Source organism: Monodelphis domestica, chromosome 3 (genome assembly GCF_027887165.1).
Source record: "Monodelphis domestica isolate mMonDom1 chromosome 3, mMonDom1.pri, whole genome shotgun sequence".
NCBI lineage: Eukaryota > Metazoa > Chordata > Mammalia > Didelphimorphia > Didelphidae > Monodelphis > Monodelphis domestica.
Genome location: NC_077229.1, coordinates 221,956,829 through 221,972,890, shown reverse-complemented (window position 1 = coordinate 221,972,890; position 16,062 = coordinate 221,956,829). Strand labels below are relative to the sequence as shown.

At 35.0% G+C, this 16,062-nt stretch overlaps 1 protein-coding gene across 4 annotated transcripts in view; it reads left to right on the top strand.

Moving 5' to 3' along the window:
• Nucleotides 1-16,062, top strand: part of GPLD1 (glycosylphosphatidylinositol specific phospholipase D1) — a 71,153-nt gene that overhangs the window by 20,399 nt on the left and 34,692 nt on the right. For all 4 annotated transcript variants that reach the window (XM_056823511.1, XM_056823512.1, XM_016431749.2 and 1 more), the window contains 8 exons: nt 1,502-1,550; nt 2,770-2,824; nt 3,961-4,068; nt 4,925-4,952; nt 5,057-5,196; nt 9,426-9,491; nt 11,244-11,364; nt 15,015-15,154. In XM_056823511.1, coding sequence (XP_056679489.1) covers nt 1,502-1,550; nt 2,770-2,824; nt 3,961-4,068; nt 4,925-4,952; nt 5,057-5,196; nt 9,426-9,491; nt 11,244-11,364; nt 15,015-15,154 — 707 coding nt within the window. The remainder of the gene's footprint in view (nt 1-1,501; nt 1,551-2,769; nt 2,825-3,960; nt 4,069-4,924; nt 4,953-5,056; nt 5,197-9,425; nt 9,492-11,243; nt 11,365-15,014; nt 15,155-16,062) is intronic.

Below are 16,062 nucleotides of genomic sequence, written 5' to 3'. Positions count from 1 at the left end.
CATTTCCATATAATTTTTCTGAAGTTATATGATTCATGTTATCTCCCTCCCTTCTTCCCTTCTCCCTCTTAGAGTTGACAAGCAATTTATTCTGGGTTATACATGAATTATCAAGCAAAACATATTACCATATTATTTATTTTTGTAAGTGAATAACCTTATAAAACCAAAATCCCAAATCATATATCCAAATAAACAAGTGATAAATCACATGTTTTCATCTGTATTTATGCTCCAACAGTTCTTTCTCTAGAGGTGGATAGCAGTCTTTCTCATAAGTCCCTCAGAATTATCCTGGATCATTATATTGCTGTTAGGAGCAAAGTCTATCACATTTGATCATTCCACAATATTGCTGTTATGTGTATAATGATCTCCTGGTTCTGCATATTTCACTCTGCATCAGTTTATGTAGATCTTGCCATCTCTCTGAAATCATCCTCTTCATCATTCCTTACAGCACAATTGTATTCCATCACCATCATATACCACATTTTGTTTAGCCATCCCCCAATTGAGGGACATCCCTTTAGTTTCAATTTTTTTTCCACCACAAAAAGAGTAGCTCTAAATACTTTTGTATAAACAGATCCTTTCTTTTTCCTCTTTGGGATACAGACCTATTTGCTGGATCAAAATTCTTTTATAGCCCTTTGGGCATAATTCCAAATTGCCCTCCAGAATGGTTGAATCAATTCACAACTCCACCAACAACGCATCATTGTCCCAGTTTTTCAATATTCCCTCCAACATTTATTACTTCCCTTTTACTGTCATATTGGCCAATCTGATGGGTGTAAGGTGGTACCTTAGAGAAGATTTAATTTGCATTTCTCTAATCAACAGGGATTTAGAACTATTTTTCATATGATTATTGAAAACTCATATTTTAAATATCTATAATTAATACTCAGCATATCTTATTGGAAAACTAAAGTCTTGGCTAAAACTTGGTTCAAATTCTACTTACATACTATATCTATACATTTATGTATATGTATATATATATAAAATAAACTAAAATAATTCACTATATAACTTAGCTGCCAATATTCCTTAAAAATCAGAGATATCACTAATATAATGAATATAGTGGCAAAGTGCTATACAAATATTTTCTCATTTGATCCTTCCAACAACCCTGAGAGATAGTTATAATTATCTCCATTTTACAGATGAGGATACAGAAATATAGAGACTTAGCTAGAGTTATACATCTATTAAGTATCTGAGATCAGATATAAACTCAGGTCTTCCTGACTCCAGGTCCAGTGTTTTACCTATTGTGCCATCTTACTACCTTTAAAATTAAAAAAAGAAAAATTAACATTGCCTAGAAAACCAAGTCAATCTATCATTGGACCTTCTGCTTACTTCATTTTGTATTTCCATTTCTCTATTATTCTTTTGTTTGGCTTTTTTTTCGTTATGGCTTATTTATAACTTTCTCTTCTATTTTTCTCATTATGGCTTATTTATAACTTTCTCTTCTATTTTTCAGATTGATTTTCATGGGTCTTACAAAGATGCTCATCCAGTTGGTGATTTTGGTAATGTTTTATTTACATTTTCCTAATCTCATACTTCGTAAATTCAGTTTACTCATCTATAAAATGGGAATAATAACATCTATCTTGCTTACTTAACAAGCTTTATGTGTGGAATATGCCCAGAAAATGCTAAAGGGTTATAGGAAAGCACTCAGTTGTTGCTGTTGATAACAAAAACATTAACAACAAAGATAAGAATAATTTTCTTATTTTTTCAACTCTTCAATCAAGTAACCATTGATATGTAAAGACATACATTTATGAGGTTTCTATATAAAGAAATCATTCTAATGAATTCTTTCATAAAATAAAAAATCATTTACAATATAGGCTACCACCTTCTAATAAAAGCAAACAAAAATAAATAGATTACATTTATATAGTGTATTAGAGATAGCCTTATAGTCCAGAAGACCTTAGGTCAAGTCCTGCCCCTGGCACTTAATGACTGTGAAATCCTGAATGAGCCACTTAACTTCCACCTCCCCAAGCAGTCAACTTCATAAACTTATAAATTGCAAAACAGTTGTTAGAGGAGAGTTTCCTCATTTGGTGTTACCAACACTGAGGAAATCAACAGTATTTACCAATGTTTGCAAAGTCCTTTCATGACAGGATTCATTTTTCCCCTTCCATTCAACATACATTTATTTGTTTTTAAATAAAAAAATTTAAACTGTATTAAAATTATTTTTTATTATTTTTAAAGTTTTCAAAAGGTGTTTGGGTTTTTTTTTTAACCACGAGTCTTCAAAAGCAAATAGTACTAAGTGATTGAGAGGCTAAATGTATTGCCCACATTTAGGTAGCTGATGAAAATCAGAACTGATCCTTAAATGAGAGTCCTGCTGTGTCTAAATCCAGTGTTCACATTTCATTTAACAAATGTTTTTAAGCTGGGCTAAAATAAGAAGTCTAGGCAGCCAGGTGGCACTGTGGATAGAGGACTGGACATGGAATCAGAAAGACTCATCTTGATGGGTTCAAATCCAGCCTCAGATACTAGCTTTGTGACCCTGAGTCTCAGTTTCCTTATTTGTAAAATGAACTGAAGAAGGAAATGGCAAACAACTGTAGTATTTTTGCCAAGAAAACCCCAAAATGGGTTCAGGACAAGGTGAGAATGACTGAAACAACTCAACAACAAGAGCAAGAAGCATGCTAGGTGTTGTTACTCACTGGTGAAAAATATAAATTGAATTTTTTTCTCACACTGTAGGAGGAGATGTATTGAGCCATTTTGAATTTAATTTTAATTACCTCGGGCGGAAATGGTAAGAGCAGTGTATGTTCAGTTATTTGTTTTCTTAGTAGAATTTAGTTCTACTATAACTGGGGCTTTTTTTTTTTCATTTTGGGTTTTTGAAAAACAAAAAGTAGCGTTAGAATATTTTCTTTCAGGGAAGGATGTAAGAAGGCATAATCATTGTTTTCTTATATTTTGAAGGGCTGTCATGTGCAAGAAGGATTAGACTTAGTCTGATTCCCAGAAAGATTGAAGGACCAGAAAAGCACATTTCAGCTCAATGTCAGGAAGAATTAAAAGAACAAAACAAAACAAAGAAATAAACAGGGTTGTATGGGTTGCTTTGAAAGGTAATGAGCACCTGTTTTCAGTGGATTACCACTTTTAATAATTTTTAGAAAAAAATTAATGCTTCAGGTCAGAATGGAAATAGATAACTTCTAACTATCTAAGATTCTATGATTCCAACTAAAATCAGTCTTTATTAGTCATAATTTTTGCCTTGGATGTTAGACAGACTTGAAATTGAACTTGAAGATTTCTCCCCACAAAGCCAAATATGAAAAAACAAAAAGATTTTCAGCATTTAATTTAAATAATAATCCCTGTGATCTAAAATGTGGCATAGGAAGGCAGCATGGACTAAGGGATAGAGAATTGTCTTCAAAGTCAGGAAACCCTGGGTTCAAATCATATCTCTTAACACATGCTAAATGTGGGACACAAGTCAAAAGGCACCAATCTGCATTGATAGATGGAATTTCCTCACTAATCTAATCCTCTATTTTATCCAATAAACTAAAAGGCTAATAACCTTGCTGTCCATACTACAATCTTTACTGATTTCAAAAATGACTTTTAAAATGGGTATTTAAGGGTATTGAGCTATTTTCTGGTATGTTATTCTAGGAAACTTGTTATAACATTTATTCTCTTCACTAACTAGCACAGAAAAAAAATCCATTATGAACCAAGCAAAGGAGAAGATTGCTTTTAAATTCCAGTCCTGACTTGCAAAACTTTTGTCTTAGAACTTCTCAAGTGTTTGTTTTTACTAAAATGTATTTCATCAAATATTCTGGTTGGGTCATATCTAAATAGATTTTATTAATTTAAACAGAAAATGCAAATTCTTCCTTCTATTGATTCTAATCTGCTTCTCAGGTATGTACCTGTCAAAGACCTAATGGGAATATACAAGATACTCCATGGCAAGGAAATCATAACAAAAAAGGCAATCATTGACTGTTCCTATCTTCAGTTCTTAGAACTGTAAGTTTGATACAGAGTCCTTTCTCAAAATTAAAAAAAATGGCACCTGGTTTTCTTGTGGATTTGCTATGACAATATTTACAACACTTAGATGGAGTTATGACTTCATCTATTTGGGGAAGCCTGCAGGAAGGCCCATCATCATCCATCCATGTTTACTCATCTTGGGCAACTCTAATCCATGTCTTCCTGTAAAAATCCTCATGGTGGTTAGTGACTCCACTTATTATATTAGGATAATATGCTTCCTTGAAAATATTTCTTATTCTCTTATTCTCCTGGTAACATTTGCTATTTGATTTTTTTACATTTGTAAACAGGGGTATTCAAATCAGCTTATGAGCTTAATGTTAAATTTTCAGTATTAGAGGCAGCTGAGTAGAGTACCAGACCTGGATTTGGGAGGACTTGGGTTCAAATTTGACTTCAGACACTATCTAGCTGTGTGACCCTAGACATGTCACTTACCTCCAAGTACCTAGTCCTTACTGCTCTTTTGCCTTAGAATTGGTATCAATTATAAGACAGAAGGCAATGGTTTCAAATAAATAAAAAAATTTAGTGTAAGCATCTGTACATTGGAAATCAGTAAACACTACAAATCCATGCTTGAGTTATAGTTTTGTTGATTATTTAGACTTAGGAAAGTGATGGAGAAAATATTAATAAGGCAGATTAAATAAAAAATGTCCCATAGGCACATCTTTCCCCCTAGTAATCTGGTGTTTAACATTTATGAGCATACCACAGTTTTTAATCCTTTCTATATTTTGGTAGGGTTTTACTTTTACCATTTGGTTTATATCTTTCTAGGAGACACAACTTTTATTTAATTTCCTTATGATTTATGTTGCAGGTATGGTGAGATGTTGGTTATTTCCAAGGTAATTTTCCTTATCTTTTCAAACATATTATACTTTGTTAAGAGTCAGATTCCAGACCTGCATCTTGTTTATTTTTCTTCCCTTTTTGCCTGCTTCTTATATAGCTTTATCCAAATTTTGCAAAAAAGTCTCCATTTTTGGTGGAACAGTTCCAAGATTATTTCCTTGGAGGACTGGATGACATGGCATTCTGGTCTACTAATATGTTTCATCTAACAAGCTACATGTTACAGAATGGGACCAGGTAAAGTATTATTTTGTTTCATGTGATTTATTTTGTCCTGATCATTTTTTCTCCTCTAGGAATTTCAACTAGCCCCAGCAATTAAAACCCCCATCATATTACGGTATAGTCATAACCTAATCTATAGGAAAGAAGGTGGCATTGGCAAAAGGAAGTGGGTGCATTTAGCCTGGGAAAGAGAAGACTTAAAGGTACACAGTTACTGTCTTCAAAGTTATTTTATGGAAGAAGAGTCAGGTTTATTTTGCTTAACTTTAGGAGGTAGAACCAAGACTAATAGATGAGGAAGCTTCATAGTGTAATAGAAAAAGTACTAAATTTGGAGTCAAGAAGACCTGTGTTCAAATTCTATCCTTAAGTACTTGCTAGATGTATGACTCCCTAACCTCTCTCAGCCTCAGTTTCCTTATCTGTGAAATGAGATTAATAATAGCAATTACTTTAAGGAGTTGTAAGGATCAAATGAGCTAATAGATGTAAAGTGTTTTGCAAGCTTAAAGTGCTACATAAATGTTAATAATTATTGTTTTTATTAATATAATTATGTTTAATGGTAATAAACTGCAATGTCACTAAGAGGAATTTCTTTAGGGTTAAAAATGCCCTTGAATTGAATGGACCAACTTGGGAGGAGTAGGTTCCCTTCTATTATTGAGGCTAGATGAGGAACTCTCTGTTCTGGTCAAGGTTGGATAAGCATTTGGGGTTTTTTTGTTTTGTTTTGTTGTAATCCCTTACCTTGTCTTAGAATCAGTACTAGGTGTTGTTTCCAAGGCACTTAGGAAAGGTCACACAGCTAGGAAGTGTCTGAGTTCAAATTTGAACCCAGTACCTCCTATCTCCAAGCTTCAATCTCTATCCACTGAGCCACCTAGCTTCCCTCTTTTTGCTTTTTTCTCATTAATTTAGCAGAAACACAGGGCTGAGTTTCCATAATCCAATTTGCTGCTCCTAATAAGAGAAGACTTGAGGTCTTATAGCAGATGAAGTTACTGTCATGACCTAGCTCAGGTTCTTTTCCTTCACCACAGTCTAAGCTGGACTAGATTAAACATCTTTACTGAAAACTGCCAGTATCAGGAGTTTTGATTTGTCCTTGTCTTTGGTCTACATGTAGTCCAGATAAGATCTTTAATTCCTTTCTTTCCCAGGGGCAATTCTGTACCTGTATCTTCTTTAAGTACACATGCATACACCCCCCAGCATAAAAATAATTTCCAAAGTGGTTTAAAAAGCAATTGATGGAAGTATAATCAAGTAAGTAAAGGGCACCCAAAAGGAAGTCAATAAAGAAGTTCCCTGGGGTCTTAGGAGCTCTCTAGCAAAGTCCTAAAACTTTGTATTCTTCTTGCCCAATAGGACCCACCCTCACTCCACCACTTGGAGTCCCAGATCAGTATTCCTGGGGGTACAGTTTTATCAAATTGTCCAATAGCCATACTAGGGCTTCTTCAATCATGACAGTCCTGACTCAGCTCATGCTTTTAGAAGCTAATTTCCAATTGCTCCAGGTACAGAACCATCCAGTCATCCCCTCCAGCACCAGGGTTTGCTTCCTTTAACTAATAGCTAACCCAGTCCTATTGCCTCTAGAATTCTCCCCAATCCCACTTCCAGTGTGAGCTTCCCTATGGTGGTCCCAAAGATTTCAGGCTTTCCTCTATTAACCTCATTATGGTCTCATAGTTCTTCTGAATGTCTCTATGCTTCTGGATTGCTGGAATTCTGCCTATGGCTTGTTTCTTCTGACTTGTTCAGTTTGCTTAAAATATATTCAATAGATGGAATCACCTTCTCTGTGGGTACCATACTGTCTCCCCCAACTCAGATGAGTAGTTTGGGTCTACTACCACAGTGCGAAAATCAAATTGGTTCTGATTTCATTTTGTAATTGATTCTATTCTGTATCACCCCAATACATACATATAGTTGTTTAGGTCAGGTTTCTTTGTTTGAGTTAAGTTCAGAAATTCAGTTGTCTCATAAATCACCTTAATTTAAAGAAGAACCTTATCTCTATACCTCTTGCTGCCCATGTCTGTACAAAGATCTGTTATCTCGGTAACAAGCCTTGCAAGATGCAGGCAGGTTCCAGGAAATGTTATCTCTGTAACATTGGCTGTCCTTCAAGAAAGTCTGGGCTATTGTGCTGTGACTCTAAATAACCATGTAGGTGGATGCCACCAATGAGCTTTCCATAGTAACAAGACAGAAGGATGGGTAGTATCTAGCCCTGCAGTCCTGAATTCTATCCATATTGTTTTCCATCATCTATGATGCTTCAGATTTTGTAGCCAGGTATATCATTCTTTGTTTCCTATTTTTTGTTCTCTTGTACTTCCCCAAACTAGACAAAGTCTAGTGGGTGATACCTTGTGGTTTTCTGACTGTCTGATTTGCTGAGAGACCCCTTTTATTGATCATTGCTCATCTGACACATAAATTGACATGCTTGGAACTTTGTGCTTTAGTTTACCTTAATTTTGATGGTGACAACAGGTTCACACCACAGATGCATATAAAACTCTTTGGATTCCTCTCTTAAACTATACTTCAGGAGATCCCACTGATAGATTTACTTTAAATGGTCTACCTCTTTGACAGAATTCCTTCAAAGCAAAAACTTTTACTAAAATGGCATAGCATAAAGAGTAGTATCAAAAAAATTCCTCCTATAAAATCTGGAGTGCTCACTTTCACAAATACATACAAGAGGGACAGCTAGGTAGTACAATGGATAGAGAGCCAGGTCTGGAGTCAGGAGGCTTTGGGTTCAATTATGGCCATATACAGACTTATGGGACCCTTGGTGAGTGACTTTACCCCAAATGCTTAGCCCTTCCCCTCCTCTGTCTTAGAATTGATACTTAGTATTGATTCTAAGACTGAAATTAAGAGTTTAAAAAACCCCCACAATCTTTGAAGAGTATTTGAAGTATTTAATTCTTTTTATTAATTAATAAATTAATTGAAATAAATCAACTAAAATTAATTAATTAATTAAAATAATAAATAACTAAAATAATTAATAAAAAGTATTTAATTCTTTTAATTAAAATGATTGAACACGAAACATTTCAGATGGCAAATGTAGACACACATACATTTCTAGATATAGACCAATATGTTACACCATTTACCAAGATAAAATCAAAATGAATATATGAACTAGATATAAGCAAATTAGAAGAAAAGGGACTTACAAGACAAATAGAGATTTATAGATGAGAAGAATTTATGAATAAATGATAGAAAACATTGTGAGATGTAAAATGGATAATTTTGATTATATTAAAAAGGTTTTGTTCAAATAAAATAAATGTAACCAAGATTAGAGGGAAATCAGAAAATTGGGGAAAATATTATAGACAATTTTTCAGATAGAGGTCTCATATCTAAAATACATACCGTTTCCCAATTGATAAATGATATGAACAGTTTTTGGATGAAGAAATCAAAACTATGTATGGCCATATGAAAAAATGCTCTAAATCATTATTGATTAGAGAAATGAAAATCAAAACAACTCTGAGATATTATGTCACTCTTATCAGATGAGCTAAAATGACAAATGAGCAAAATGACAAATGTTGGAGTAGATGTGGAAAACTGGAGACACTAATTCACTATTAATGGAACTGTGAACTGATCTAGCCATTATACTCAGAGTTATAAAAGTGTGTATACCCTTAGACACAGCAATACCTCTCTTGAGTTTGTTTCCTAAGGTAAGCAGGAAAAAGGGAAAAGAACCTATATATTCTAAAATATTTATAGTTGCTCTCTTTGTGTTGGCAAAGAATTGGAAATTGAGGGGATGCCCATAAATTGAGTATTAGCTAAATAATTTATGGCATGTAATTGTGACATAATACTACTGCATCATAAGAAATGATGAGCAGGTTAATTTAAAAAAATAGACCTATATAAAATTATAAAGAATGAAATGAGCAGAACCAAGACAACATTATAGGTAGCCACAGAAATATTATTTGAAGAATGACTTGTTTATGTCCCCCTTCAGAGAAAGAACTGATAAATAGAAACAAGCAACACATGGTTTCATATACACACATATATTTTTGTCAAATGATGCCTTTTTTAGTGTGGGGAGGGAAGGAAGGAAGAGAGATACCTGGGAACTCTAATGTAACAAACAAATTTAAAAAGAAAAAAAGATGATAGGGAAAAAAAAACAAACCCTTACCTCCTTTTGTATATTTCCACAGTGACTGTAGCCTACCTGAAAATCCTCTGTTCATGACATGTGGTCCCAAACATAATGACAGCCTTGGGTAAGTGGAATACTGATTCTTTCATTTAACAGACCCTGTGATCACTCATAGGATCAGAGATTTATACCTACTGGGACCTCTGACACTCAGAAAAAGCACCCCATTTACAATTTATAGATATAGTATGGAAAATGTTTTCTCACCTGATTTTTACTGAATGGGGTTTTCTTTTGTATCCTAAGGAATTTTGATGTAAATTTTGATCACTGTGGTCCCTGAAATTATATTAGTTTTCTTTCTAAAGAATATATTTATGTCCCAAAGAATCGTAATCTAAATATCTACTGTTACATCCCTTAACAAGAGGAGTTTGAAATTCAGCTTTAGCCTTTTAATATGTGTCAGAAACATCCAGAATTTAATAATGGTGTTTTTCAAGCTTCAACTCAATTCTTTTCACTTGAGGGTCTGAATTACCATCGGATTATAGATCTAGACCTGGAAGGGAGAAATCAAGACCATCTTATCTGATCCTGAAACTGAGGCCCAGGGAGGTTAAGTGGTCTGTCCAAAATCTCAGCAATATTAAATTGCCAAAAGTGGAATTTAAGCTAGAGCTTCTGTGTTGAAAGTCACTTGACTTTCCTCTGTACCACAGAGTAGAGAACAAATAAAGATAGGATACAGGAAGACTTGACTGAGAATGGGAGCTAAAACAGGAAGTAAGTATTGATTAAAAGAAGAACAGGACAAAGATCGTGTTTTCCATTCTGATATAGTCCTCTTATTAAACTAGTCAGAAATTGAAAGACTTATACCCTTCTTTCTCTTTGACTTGCTTTATTCCAAGATAGGAATAGCATTGGGTTCCCTAGTGAGAAAACTATTCTAATTATTAACCGTTTTTCTCTCTTTCCCATTTTAAGGGAGGATCTTTTGCCCTCCTGAGCTGATTACTAGGAATGATGAGAAGGAATTTCTATCTCTGATTCCGGGCAGTTTAGAAATAGGGACTGGGATAAACATTTGAATTTGAAAACATTTAACTTTTTTCTTCTAAATTAGAACTTGTCAGATCCTCAGGAGATAAACTAGTATGCAAGATGTCAAAATTTTCATTTCTAACTTTTTTTCATCAAATACAGAGAAATCTTTAACTCTTAATGATCTAAAATGGATTTGAGCTTTATTATTCATATGAACACTTAGAATTCTGAGGCTCTGGAGAATATGCTGAATAATTACCTGAAGTTAGAAGCTTTTTGTGTTACCTAAAGGCCTTGTGGAAGTATTGTGGTACAGAAAAAAACTGGAAAGAGAATCAGGAATTTTTGTCCCAGTCAAATAACAAACTAGCTGTGCTGTTTTGGACAAAATATTTCTTTAGATTGTAGTTACCCATGTACAAATAGGAGAGGTGGATTACATGTCTCTAAGGTCCCTTCCAGCTCTAAAATTCTATAATTCCTTTTCTTGGAGTTCAAATCCCACCTCTGTCATTTTTCTGTAGGGCCTTGGCCAAATCATGTAATCTTCCCAGACTGCAGTTTTCACACCCATAAAAGTAGGGGGAGTAAATTGGATGACCTTTGAAATCCCTTCCAGCTCTAAATTCATGATCCTAAGGGACTGTAAATTCAGAGAAATGGGCTAGAAGACGCATCCAAATTATGGTTCCTTCAAACTCTAAGATCTTATAATTCATGAATAGCCCAATATCTGTTCTTTGGGCCACTTTTCCTAGAGATTTTATTTCTTAATCAGTAATTAGTTTTCTGAGGTTTATTATTTGTAACTGATTTTTCTTAACAGAACCAAACTGCAGAAAAATATATGTCATCAGACTATAAATGTATCCTTAGCTGAAAATACGAAAGGAAATATAAATTACACAGAAAGAGGTGTCTTCTTCAGTGTGGATTCGTGGGCTCATGTAAGAATTTCTCTTTAATTAAGTTGAAACTCTAAAACTATGGCTGTGGATTGAGAACCCCAATTGAAGCACAAGTGCTATTTTTGTAAGAGGTCTACAAACTCATATACCCAACGAACATCATTTTCACCATGATTTTATCTGAATGCATTTTTTGTACATATACATAATATATACATATGTGTGTATATTTATATAGTTGTGTGTATGTATAGTTGTGCAGTTATGTCTGACTCTTTGCAACCCCATTTGGGGTTTTTTTGGCCAAGATCCTAGAGTAGTTTGTCATTTCCTTCTTCAGCTTATTTGACAGATGAGGAAATTGTGGCAAACAGGGTTAAGTGACTTGCTCAGGGTCACAGAGCTAAGGCCATATTTGAACTCACTAAGGTGAGTCTTTCTATCTCCAGGCCCAGTGATCTATCCACTATACCACCTAGCTGCTCGATTACTGTTTTTTTAATGCATATGGATGCTGTTGGTTATTATTAATAATTTTCATTATTAATATTAATTATAACATAATCTATATTTTATCAATAACTAATAACATCTATTTATATTTTAATGTGAATTTATAGAATGTCACCTAGTTTCTCAATTAAAGGATGCTACTAGTGAGGGTGCTCATAGTAAAAAAAAAATGGGCTCCTGATGGTTCTGTCTAGCCAGAAGAAATCCTGGTTGGGCTTATACTGGCCTGGTTTGGCCTCAATACAGTGCCTGGTACTGGTGTTCCCTCTGTGCCCTGTCTTAAGGAGAATGAGGAGGAGACAGAAAGGAAATAGAAAATATGGTTCCTATTTTCATAGAGTTTACAAAATATGACTGATTCTAAGATTTTTTTTTACCTACTCCATGATTCCTTGATTCCTTCCATATTATAAACTGAAAATCTTTGCCTCCCCAAATCTTCCTAAAGATCTTTGGTTACCATCAGACTTTCACCTTTGTTCCTATCACACCTAGAACCTTGCGTTATGTTTATCCATGTATATGTCAGCACCCCAAGGAAATGTAAGCTTCTTGAGAAATGCAGACACCGTATTATCTTTTATTTTCGAATCTTCAGTGCCTAACACTTACACACAAGGACAACAGCAGTTATGTATTTGACAACACTTTCTTTTGGGTATACTTATTCCAGAGAGGCTTTTGTAACAATCAATGGCTTACAAGTGCAAAATATTATACTTATTTTAAAGATGAAGTAATTGAGGATGAGAGGGAGAATCTATTTGCTTGAAGTCATAAGTAAGTTTTGGAATTGGGGTATGAACTAAGACCCTCTTAAACTCCAATTAAGGATTTGGAGTCAGTTCAGGACTAGCTAGTAGTATTTGTGGAGTGTGCACTGTTATTTGGGATTGTTTAAGGGAAGGAGACAAGAGGGAGACATCTAAATATTTTAAGTTTATTGACGGGGAAAGGGAGAGGAAGGAGGGTAACAGAGGAGTAGGAAAAGTTCTTAACCTTATCCCCAAACCTAAATTCCCTTAATACAATTCTAATGGCTAATTTATCTAGGCTAAATAAGTTAAGTTCCCCCCAAATAGAACCACACAAAACAGAGTCCACTAAATGAGTGAAGATCCCAGAAGTAAAGTCCAAAGTAAGTCCAGCAGAGAAGGGATGGTTCTTCTTTGGTCTTCTGTCCAGCTGCCAGCAGCCAGGAAAAGCAGTTTTTCTCCTCTCAAGCTGGTATCTCACAAAGGGTCAGAAACCTTGTAGAAAGATGGATCATAGCTACATCCCCAAAGCTTCTCCCAGAAGTCATTTTATTTTTAGTTGGGATCTTAGAATCCTGACCCAGGCTCCCATGTGATTCTCTATCACCTGTCCCTGTCAATCAAATGCAGTTCATTTTGCAGAATCATTTTGCAATCTTCCTTTGCTTACTACAGCACTCAACAATAGTGTTTCCTATAAGCCAGGCCAAGAGTAGTATTAAGAGCTGGGGATAAAATGAAAGGGAAAAACCAGACCCTGCCATCAAGGATGGACTTTCTAATGGATGACATAACAAAACAATTCCCAAGTATATTATAAATGGTGTACCGAGTAGATGGAAGGTGATCTGGAAGTGGAAGGAAGGCAACAGTGAGAATGACTGGGGAAAGCTTCTTGCTCCAGGTGGGATTTAGAAGAAAGCCAAGGAAACTAAGAGGTAGAGCTGAGGGGACACAGCATTTCAGGGAGCAAGGAATGAAGCTATGAGAAGTCAGTTCAGAGGCAGGGCGATGGGAGATAGAGACCATGTTTGAAGACCAGCCTGACAGAATGCTATCGCTGGGGAGTAAGGTATAATATGGGAAAGGTAGTGTGGCAAGAGAAATTTCTAGCTCAGGCTTCCTGCTGCTACTTGCTGTGAAAGGAGAAAGACTGTGTGATGGGAAGATCCTGCCCCGGTCTGTTTGGAGCTTACAGACATGGTTTCTGGCAAGTAGAAGGTCATACCACCTGCACAATCAAGGCTGAGAGATAAGCCACAGCTCCAGTTTGGACCAGTTGGCAGACATCCTTATGTTATGTTCCCTTATGTTACTTGTTTCCAAAATGTGTATACCCTTACCTTCCCCTTCTGTTTTCGGTAAAATTCCACTTTTCTTCCTTGCTTATGTAGTCACCATCTATCTAAGGTGCTGAAGCTGATTATTGGGGCTTAATGACTCTTCTCTATGATCAACTGAGTCTGTACTCTGAGCAAAATAACACTATATTTCACTATCTTTTCATCATTGATTTGGTGATTGACAGCAGTACCAAATCAATGAATTTTCAGATATTTGTCTCAGCAGTAGAGATTCAAGTGATGAAGACCTCTCAATGATGAACAGAGGAGTTTATATCCTAGAGATAATGGGCAGCCACTTAAGCCCATCAAGCAGGATCAGCGACATGGCCGGATCTATACTTGAGAAAAATCACTTTGGCAGCTGAGAGGGTGATGGATTGGAGCGGAAATAGATTTGAGGCAGGGAGACCAGTTGGAAAGTTATTGCAGTGGTCTTGGCCACAGAGGATGAGAATCTGAAACAAACAAATAAATTGAAATTTTAAAAGAAGATATATATATATATGTGTGTGTGTGTGTGTGTGTGTGTGTGTGTGTGTGTGTGTGTGTGTATGCATAGATATATGTTATAAAGGTAGAAATGACAAGATTTGGCAGTGGCATACCTGATTTGTGGCAGCCCATTCTATAATCTCTTGTCCTTAATGAGTATATTTGGCCATACTCATGAAAGTATATAGTATCTCAAAAATATCTTTCTTTCAAAAGATTTTGTGATTTTGGCAGCTATATATTTATGTATTTGGATTTATTTATTGCAAACTAAAAAGAGGACTTAGAATCAGTATTGGGCTTGAATCCTAATTCTGATATTTACTAGTTATGTGACCTTTATCATATCACTTTCCTCTTCCAAGACTCAGTTGTTACTCCTTCCTCCCCCCTTATTTACTTTCAGTGACTCCAGGGAATAATTACTTAATTGATTAAAATCCTTGACCCACTGACCTCACATGGTTGTTTGGAGGAAGATTATCAAACCTATTTGTCTCTAGAAATGGGGGCTGCTGTGATTGTAGTGATTTACATATTTGTCTGTAATCATGGTTAATATTTAATGATTCATATCTTTTAGGATTCAGTCTCCTTTCTGTACCTGACTTTTACAAAGAAGATGAGAAAAGTGTTTGCCAGAGAACAGCCTAAGCAACATAATTATGTTTCCCAGCCCATAGCATCTTACTTTCTTTCATTTCCCTATGTGAAGCTAGGATGGTAAGTTGGGTTGACTTTATCTGGGATCATTTCAGCATGATTAGCTCTTAATTTAGCTCTGATATATGTGTTTTCAAAGTATATTTTCTGGTCCAATTCATCCTGAAGCAAATCTGTTTATTTAGTTAATTCCTGGCTCTATATGACCAATTCACCTCTCATTTCACAGTGGCCATATTTCCCAGAAGACTGTTATGAGTTAAAGTAGCTCAAGTATACCCTCTTCCTCTGGATATGTTGAAACTTAAAAAAATTAATCTATTTGATTTTATTTCAAAGATATTTTATTTTTCCAATGGCATGTAATATATTAAAACTTTTGGAAAAGTGAAGAATCCTTTAGTAAAGCAAGTCATCTGGTCCTAATTGCCCCCCCCCCCCACTTTTCTTTCTTTTTTAAAAGTTGAATCTCAGTTTTCACATTTGTTTAAAGCAAGGCATAGCTTTACTCAAAATGATAGTTTTTCCTAAATCATAGGTTATGATTTAAATTTGGGGCTCAAGTTTTGAATTCTTAATTCAGTAGAGCCTTTTTATAATGCTAACTTCTGGGTCAATGGGGCATTTTTAGGTGAGATTCACTGCCTTATACTAAGACCTTTCAAATAATTCATTAATTAATATCTTTGAATGAGGTTCAATAGACTGTACCCTCTATCTTCTGTTCCATACCATAGTGAATAGTGTGAGTGTGTGCATTATATTCTTTTTATCTTTTAAAAATTTACTGGGGTCTTTTGCTTTTATATCATCTTTGTTTTTTTAAGATACCCCTTCTACCCAGTGAGCCTTCTCTTGTAACAAATATTAAAAACCAAAACATTAAGGAAAAACCAACATAATACTACTGTAGCTGATAATGATATGCACTATAATACACCCATAGTGCCTTACCCCTTTGACAAAAA